The sequence below is a fragment of the Triticum dicoccoides genome, chromosome 7B, assembly GCF_002162155.2.
Source record: "Triticum dicoccoides isolate Atlit2015 ecotype Zavitan chromosome 7B, WEW_v2.0, whole genome shotgun sequence".
Taxonomy (NCBI): Eukaryota; Viridiplantae; Streptophyta; class Magnoliopsida; order Poales; family Poaceae; genus Triticum; species Triticum dicoccoides.
The window spans coordinates 730167121-730176405 of NC_041393.1; the positions used below are offsets into that span (position 1 = coordinate 730167121).

A 9285-nucleotide genomic window follows, 5' to 3' on the forward strand; every position below is an offset into this window, starting at 1 on the left:
AGAGCCTAATTAAATGGCATTTCGTGGCATGTGGTGAAATGGGCCATTATTACAAAATTGTGTGTAAGTAATAAAGATCTTTCCACATAAATTGTGTATACTTTGACGCCTGATTGAAACCCTCTTGTTCAGTTAAACTCCTCGGCAAATTTTAACATGCTCCCTCTTACCCCCTCTTTTTACATATGAGGTAAGAAGGTAAGAATTAATCGGTCCACTAATTAATGAGGTCAACGATTCAGATCTATTATATACTCTCACCTCTTATACGAGAAAAGGAGATAAGAGGGAGCATGTTCATGTTAAAACTTCTCAAAAATGATTTGAGGAGATTGAGGGGAGGTATAACTTCTATCCCTCTTACTATTCAAAATGGAAAGAGTTACTCAAAAACAAGACAAATCATTTCCACCGGCACATCTCGGACAACTTCCACTCCACAAAGCACACACGGCAACACCACTCTTTTCACGACGCATCCATAAGCTCCATGACCTTCTCCACACTCGGCCGATCCATCATCCCATCAACCCAGGCCTTCATACGCGGATACGCATCGAGGACGGACGCGCAGGGGCTGGCCAGCAGGTAGTGAGCCATGGGGCAATGGCTGAGGTCCGCCAGGCTGATGAAATCTCCGGCCAGGTACCGGGACCTGGACAGACGCTCCTCGTAGACTCCGAGGGCCACCTTAAGCTTCTCCAGGTTCTCCTCGACGATTTTGTGGTCAGTCGTCTCGCCCATGAACATGGGCACGACAAAGCACTGGAAGGTGATCACCGACATGGCCCTGTCGAAGTTGTGGGACTCGGCGTCGAGCCACGCGTCCACCGTCGCTGACTCGGCGAGGCTGCCCTCCCTTAGAAGATCGGATGCGCCTTTGCGGAGCACGTACCTCGAAATCGCACGCGACTCTGGGATCACAGGCGCAGTAGCACAGCTGAAGGCCTACTCTGCTACTCCATGACCACGAGAGAGAGATAGAGAGAGAGAGGGATCTGACCTGAAGCTGAAACGGCCTAGCTAGCCTGCTTCGCGTAAAGCCAAAGCAAAGCAGCACCAGACACAAACTGCGTACATTTGATATTAAAATGACCTAATATCCTCACAACACTGCAGTGTGTCAGTGGCCTAATAACGTGCATGATCCAAAATTAAATAGTACTCCCTTCCGTTAGATATTAATTGCCGCTCAAACAGATGTACACAATACTTAAAAAGCTAGGGAGGGAAGGGAAGAACCACATCCGTTTGCAGCAATATCAGTGGACACAAGAATATGTAGATGCTTTGTTGTAGAAAGAGAGGGGCAGACGTGCACGATGCGAGTGCAAGCCGTGCGTGCCTTTCCCGTGTGCATCCTATGTTGGAGATGAGTGGTTCGTAAAATGACCAGGTACTAGTAGGAAAGAAAAATAATTTGTACTCCCTCCTTTTTTTCTTTTTTGTTGGGCCTATCTAATTTTTTCTTTTGTCCTGTTTGCTACCTCCGTTTTATTCCCCTTCACCACACTTTTAGATTATGAGACGTACCAAAAGAAAAATTACCGGTGCATGTAGCCGTTTATGCTCATTTAGTGGCCACAAATACATGCGCTGCAGTTTATGCAGATAAAAGCATCAGAGAACACGACGTCTTTGGAAAACGAGCGCCCTAATTGGATAGTTTCGCAACCCACAAAATTTGTTCCACAACTCATCATCTACGTTGGGTGAACAGATTTTTTAGTTGGTCACTTTATACCGAAAGGGATGGAGCATCACTTAGTAGGTTGTTGATGTATATGCTCTCTTTTTTAGGACCATGAGTAGGCTACCCAGAGGTGGGATTACAATCAAGCATACAAAAAAATTGCAGTGTGTCCGGACCTTGGCGATCAGCACCTGGCCTCCATTTCTCCTTTCTTCGGCCGCCAATTCATGGGCTAGGCCATTGCATTTTCTTCCCACTATGCTAATCTGGTAGGCAGAGAAATTCTCAAGCACCTTTTTATGTCAGATACCATTATTCTGAACATCCTTCCTAGATTTTCACATCTCCATGAGATGAAGCGCTCAAGGACCTTGCAACAAAAAACAACAACATAATGTGATGGTCTCCCAATATCCAGAGAAAAAACAGGCCATCAGTAAAAGTGTAGGCATTATTGTTTTTTTTAGGGTAAAGCAAAGCTTTATAGATTAACGACGTCCGGGCATATCACCCGACACGCGATCAGCCACATTGGGCGGTACAGAGTCGTTCCATTTCATACAGATATTTGGCAAACAACTACAACCAATCTGAGCTAGTTCATGTGCCACAGAATTCATAGTCCGTTGACAGGCACCCACATGCCATTTGGAGAACCACAACTTGAGCTGGAACTTGATATCTTCAATGATCGCTGCATATGGTGATGAGTCTGCTTTCTGGATATCCAAGGCATCAGCAAGCAGCTCTGGGTCCGTCTCGAACGCAACCCTAGTGGCTCCAAGCTCAGCTGCTGTCGCCACTGCCGCAGCCATGGCGCTTACCTCAGCGCCAAATGCATCATGGATGTGTTCCTGTCGACCAGCTCTCGCAACAATCACGTTATTGTTTGATCTATTTTAGACTGAAATTACACATAAAATGTTTTGCCTGAATAAGTCCTGAGTCCTGACTACCACACAAACCAACCACAAGTTTAAAGTTAAGACAAAGCAAGACCAGCGAGCCACATATTCCACGGAAAACCTTAAAAGAGGAGACAGTTTCCTTAATGTAGTCATACTTCACAACTGAATAGTCACAACGTAAACACTACGTGAGCCTAGTCAACACATGTACATCACAACATATAAAGTGTTTTATTTTATTTTTTAAAAGTATATGCACTTTAAACTTGTACACATAATAAACATATTTAGTCTACAAAGCACAGGAAAACCAATAAATTTTATTCATCACCCAGGTAGCATGAAAACAGTTCCATAAATCTGTTACAATATAGTTGGGGATACTTTCAGAAAGAAAAAGGCATCGGGCTGAGCATCTCTTCTCTCTCTGCTCCGGAAGCCATGTTGTCATGTGGTGTACTCTTTATTGTACTCATTCCTTTCTTCTATCAATGAAAAGATACGCAAGCTTTGCGTATTCACAAGGAAGAAAAAAGAAAGCAAGAGTTCTTTAGGCATAATTTCAGAAAGAACAAAAGAGAGCAACACTTATCAAAAAGAAGTTACGAAGATCTTCATCATGAAGTTCAAAACTGCGGGAAAATAAAGATTTATTCAGAAATACTACAAACATGCTGGCTAAGGAGTACTGCAATATGTTCTTGTAGGCGGAGAAAACTGAACACGTACAAATTCTTCCTTGTAGCTAACACTTTCATCACATGACTCTAGACATGTGTACACAACTATTGTTGCCCAATCGACGGGGTCTCGTTCATTTTCAACACAGAAGTAATGGAGCAGTTGAGACATTAGCTGCAAGTACATGTAGTGGAAATAAATATAATTATATAAGTGGAATGTAGCGAAACCAAAAGCAAAAATTTGAATGAAAGTGTGCCAAGCAAAACAATGGTTTAGGAACGCTTAGTGTGTTCATATGTAGTAGCTATCACTAGTGCAGAACCGGGCAATAGCACCGGCTCGTAAGACCCTTTAGTGCCGGTTCCATAACCGGCACTAAAGTGTGGGCACTAAAGCCCCCCCCCCCCCTTTAATACCGGTTCAGCACAAACCGGTGCTAAAGGGCAACCATGTGGCACGAGCCAGCTCCGAGGGCCTGGAGCCCTTTTGTGTTTCCAACCGGTACTATAAGGTTTGGGGGATTTTTAGTTTTATGATTTCTTTTTCATTTAATTTTGTGTTTCCATTTTAATTCTTTTTCGTTTGATGGTATTTTACGATACTACACATTGTACACGTTATATAGAATTTCTAGTAGAACCAATCATGCATATATATATATATATCATCAATGTCTCACAAACCATCATATTAATTAATTCACACATACACACATGTAGCTATATACAATTTCTCCTACATATGCATGTTGCCTTCGGAGCCAGTGGCATTAACCTAATTGGTGCCTTCGGAGCACGATGACAATTGAAAGTGGTTTTCATGGGGGCGGTAGCGGGTAATAGTATTCTTCCTTCGGATTTATGACCTGGTCGAGCAAAAATCCCGCTATTTCCTCTTGAAGTGCTTCTACACGCTCCGTTTCTAGGAGCTTGTCCCGCACCTCTCTGAATTGTTAAGAAGGAGATCAATATGCATGTGTATTAGTTGTGTGACTAGATATCGATAATGGTGTAAAAATTGTGAATAGTGTTCTGACAAGCGTACCCATTCCTGTCTTTGAGATCTGCTCCTTTCGGACGCCATCATGCGAATGTTCTCGCAAACGCAGAATGCACACAGATCAGTCCCCTACGCCTGCTTCAGGGCCTTTACGAGAATGGAATTTGATCAGATAATAATTAATCAAGCATGATAATTAAAGAGATGGCAGCTAGCTAGCTAGCTAGTACTACTTAATTACTTACCTTGGGTCGAAACCATTTAAGCTTTTTTTTCATTCGCCTTCCGTGACGCTGATGAACCTTGCCCAAGCCCTGCCCGCCGACAAAGAAAATGAATAAAGGGGTTATTAAATAGTTCATATCATGAAATGACGAACTAAATAGACCGAGATATATAGTTAATAATGATTGAAATTACCTGTTGACTATCCCAAACAAGATGTTATAGTCAGTATTTTCTTTGAGTAGTGAGTCCAGTATTTCAACTGTTCCGGCGTCAACTTTAATGATACACAAGATCCAGTGAAATCTGCATGCACACACGTTTGCATGTTTTAATTAAGCGGGCATATGTAAGCAAAAACATGTAGCTAGCTAGTAGGCAAAAACAGAGAATTTGTAGTACAAGACAGTGTGACTCACTGGAAGTTATAAGGAAGTAGTATATCTTCATTGTATTTGAGGCGCTTCAAGAACTCTAGCATGTTGTCCTCTACGTCCTTTTGATGATGTGGATTTATTCGCCATGTGTATTCATTAACGGTGTTTGGGTCAATGAACCTAATGCCAAAGCGTCCACCTTTTCTCATTTCATACATCTTCATCCTGCATAATACCACAGAAAAGAATATAGTGAGGATAATTACAGGTAATGATTGATCAAAAGGATCACTACAGCTAGCTTGAGACTTAAATTACAGAAAGAAATCACTTGCAGACAATAGCAACCGATGATAGATTTGTCGAGTGCGTCTTGATTGTATAACTGAAACAGTTCAGAATACTCAACGGACAGAGCTTTCTCATGGAAGTAATGCTCCTCCTTGATATTCACCATGAGGGACAATCGATCTGAAATCTTGGTAATGTTCATGTACCATTGATGCAATTCATACATTCTCGTTGGGAGGTTCTTGACCTTGTCTGGCTCGACCAAAGGTTGGCCCCGGACATATTTCTGTTTTATTTCATCCTCTCTAAGCACAGGCATGGGCTCGATCTCGAGGAGTTGTCCAACAGTGATGTTGAGAACTTCAGCCTGCATTATATGGTCCTTGGTTATTACCACATTGCCCACCTCGGGAACGTAAAATGTTTGCCCACAATAATATTGGGCGCGCGTACTGTCACGTGTTGTTGGCACAACAAGCGAGGGGATCGATTGCGCCGCCTGTTCTCCCGGCTGGGGAATGGTTTTTCCGCATTTTTTGACAGCTGCATGTTGTTTGCTCGATCCCGAGCTCGCCTTCTTACGTAGACGTGCTCGATTTAACTTCCTGATGTGGCGCTCATAGTCTGTGTCAACAGGCTTGGGAGCTGGTGGTTGAGCCATACGAATGAAGTGGTCAATCGTTTCCTCAGGCACTTTCTCCCTTGGCGGCGGTGGCGGTTTCGGTGCAAAATGGGCTTCCACCTCGGCCTTCGATATGGCTGCGTTTTCCTCCTCGGACTTGTCATAAGGCCTCTGCGGAAGAGGCGTGAGGCTTGGACCATATTTATATCGCTTGCCTCTGCCTGTACTTCCTGTACTACCTCGACTCGTACCGCTACGCATCATAGCTGCGGGGTGTCTCTTCTGCGATTGCTGAGGCGGCGGAGGCGGCTGACGGGGCTGAGTTGGACGAGGAGGAGTGGCCTGAAGCTATGCCGGACTTGGGGGAGTGGCCTGAGGTTGTGCCGGACTTGGAGGAGGAGTGGACGTCTGACGCTGTGGCGGACTTGGAGGAGGAGTGGCCTGACACTTTGCCGTACTTGGAGGAGGAGTGGCCTGACACTTTGCCGGACTTGGTGGTCTTACAGGAGCGGGAGTCTGCTGACTCGGTGGCGGACTTCGACGAGGAGTCGGCTGACGCGGTGTCGGTGGTCTTCGAAAGATGATGCAATCCTTTTTCCATAGGATGATATGATGTTTGGCCTCTTCGAGAAAGTGCTCGTCGTCACCTCCAGGAATGTCAAGTTGTAGCTCCGAATATGGTGGGTCCACCACCTCATCAACCAAGACACGAGCATAGCCTGCTGGAATCGGGTTGCAATGGAAGGTTGCCTCGGGGGGATTTGTAAAAGCAACGGCGTCTGCCACCTTCATGGATATGTTCTTCATTTTGACGTGTAGCTCGCAGTTAGTGTTCTCCGTGATGTCATCCACGGGGTATCTACCCAGCATTGCATCGTCCGGGGCGGAACCCACGCTGCTTCTCGGCATGGATGGGACGGTGCTATCCAATGCTGGATCATCCGCTAGCTGCTGCAGCTGCTGAGACCCCCTTTGCTGGGTAAGTGAGTCCATCTGCTCCTGCTGCCGCTGGAATTTGACTGCCAATTCCGCTTGACTTGCTTCTAGGCCTTGAAGGCGTTCATAGTCCCGCTTCCTCTGCTCCTCCTCCATCTTCCTTTTCTTCTCCTCCGCAATCTTATTTCTCGCACGGGTTCTGTAGTCAGTGTTCCAGTCTGAAAACCCCTCATACCACGGAATAGCACCCTTGCCTCGTGTTCTTCCCGGGTGTTCAGGATTTGCCAGGGCACGCGTAAGCTCGTCGTTCTCTCTGTTGGGCCGGAACACCCCCGATCGTGCCTCTTTTATTGCAACAAGTATCGCATCGTCGGCTCCCTTCAGACTTGCCTTCGTCGAAACATTGCCTGTCTTCGGGTCCAACTCCCCCCATGCGCATAGAACCAAGTCCTGCACCTGGGGGGCCAGCTCTTAGTAATCGGAGTGACACCTGCATCCTCCATCTCTTTCTCAGACTTATCCCACTTAGGCATTGCCACCGCACAGCCACCTGGCCCCAGCTTATGGAACTTATCCTTTTTTCGGCATTCTTCTTGTTTATTCTCGACCGTTCCTTAGCTAATTCTGAATCCTTGAATTTCACGAAATCGTCCCAATGAGCATGTTGGTTCTCTAGTGTTCCCTCGAATACTGGAGTCTTCCTTCCTCCCTTGACGTACTTGTCCCATTCACGATTCTTGTGGTTCTTGAAAGCAACCTCCATCTTCCTAAGAGCAGCGTCCTTGACTTTCTGCACATCTACTTTTGTGAAATGATCTGGTAGGGTGAAATGTTCCATGAGAGTATCCCAAAGCAGATCTTTTTTATTCTTGTCGACAAAAGTAACATCTGGACGTGGCTTTGCTGGCTCTCCCCATTCTTGAAGTTTGATCGGGAGTTGGTCCTTCACAAGAACTCCGCACTGATGAACGAACTTGTCCGCAATCTTCTTAGGTGCTAATGGTTCGCCATTAGGTCTGACTGCCTCGATATTGTACTTTACACCCTCCTTTAACTTTTTGTTCGGGCCTCATTTCGTCCTTTTGCCTGAAGATTTGCTCGATCCGGATGGCTGAAAGAACAAAGATCGACTCGTTAATATATCTTCAAGTCATTTAAAACATGTGATGATCACCAGATGTCTGCTTATATAAATATACCTCGCCGGTCTTTGTTGTTTCAAGATCAACATGTTCTTCGTCATCGTCATAATCGTAGTTCATGACTTCATCAATTCGGTCGTCGCGATCGAATATCATATCACCCTCTCCGGTGTTGTTTAGAAATTCGGAGCCGTCATAATCTTCTTCATTTTGATCATCATCTGGCCCGCGTATCATATCGAACATGGTCTGTTCTCCCTCTCTGTCGGTATTGTCTGCCATAGCTTTTATTTAACTAATCCAAAAGAAACATAAAACAATTTAGTATTCAAATTACATCGTCTCGAATAATAGATATAATCTCGAATACATCGTCTAGAATAATAGATATAATCTCGAATACATCGTCTCGAATAATATATAATATTGAATAGTACATCACTGGCTAGGTAGCTAATTAAAGATCGAATACTACAAAAGAATCTAGGACACTCGCGGTTCCTGCGGCGTGGGCGGTGGACACCCAAAGAGAAGGAACCCTCACAGGATCATAGCTGAAGTGAGATCCCTGAAGAAACTGCCAGGTATTGGAGAACCTGCAGCCCTCTAACGCAACCATGTAGCGATGGACGTGCTCGTCCTCCTCCTTGACACGATGACGTACCACCTCCGGCGAGGCCGGGTCCCTCCGCACCGAAACTGGCCCACGCGAACGCCACCAAACGAGATCAAGCGGCACGCCCCTCCAGGCAGCACCTCCCAGTGCCAGCCCAGCGGAGCCCAGTCCCGTACATGGGTCAGCCGGACGTCGTCGCGGACGGGTCGACGGCGAGGATGCGGGCCGGGCATCGTCGAGAACAAATACTAGCTATATGCCCGCAAAAAGTAATATTTTTTTAATGATTGGATTTTGATAACTAAAATTTCTAACATTTCTATATAACACTAATTATGCTATCATTGCATGTCAAAAATTTATATACTATTTCATACTAATTAAGCATCTAACACTAAAAACAGAAAACACAACTTCTATACATCCATTAAAAAACTGAAAAACAACATTATATAAAAAATTTCCATACTAATTAAACACTAATTATATCCATCTAACATGCATTCATACATATCTAATAGTGAAAAAATAATAATCTAAATAATCTAAACTAATTAAACATACAAAATACGTATATACTAATATATACATGCATTAATTCATACATATGTACGTGTGTGTGTGTGTTCATCATGCTTGTGTGTGTGTGTGTATGGGCTCAGGGAGGGGCGGCGCCCATGGTGGCCGCCGGGGGCGAGGAAGAGGGGTTAGAGGGGGAGAGCTCACAGCGGGGCGACGGCGACGGCGAGGCGACGGCCGGGGGCGGTGACGGGCCGGGGCGTGACGCGGGGG

The 9285-nt window shown here is 45.2% G+C and overlaps 1 protein-coding gene and 1 pseudogene across 1 annotated transcript; both read right to left on the reverse strand.

The window, feature by feature from the left end:
• Positions 1 to 468: 468 nt before the first annotated feature.
• On the reverse strand, positions 469 to 2508 carry LOC119339576 (glutathione S-transferase 1-like). Its single transcript, XM_037611581.1, has 2 exons — positions 2331 to 2508; positions 469 to 914 (listed from the first exon to the last, which is right to left on the reverse strand). Exons 1-2 carry the CDS (start codon positions 2506 to 2508, stop codon positions 469 to 471), a joined length of 624 nt encoding a protein of 207 aa, XP_037467478.1.
• A 771-nt stretch (positions 2509 to 3279) lies between these two features.
• LOC119339577 overlaps positions 3280 to 9285 on the reverse strand; it is a 16736-nt pseudogene continuing 10730 nt past the window's right edge.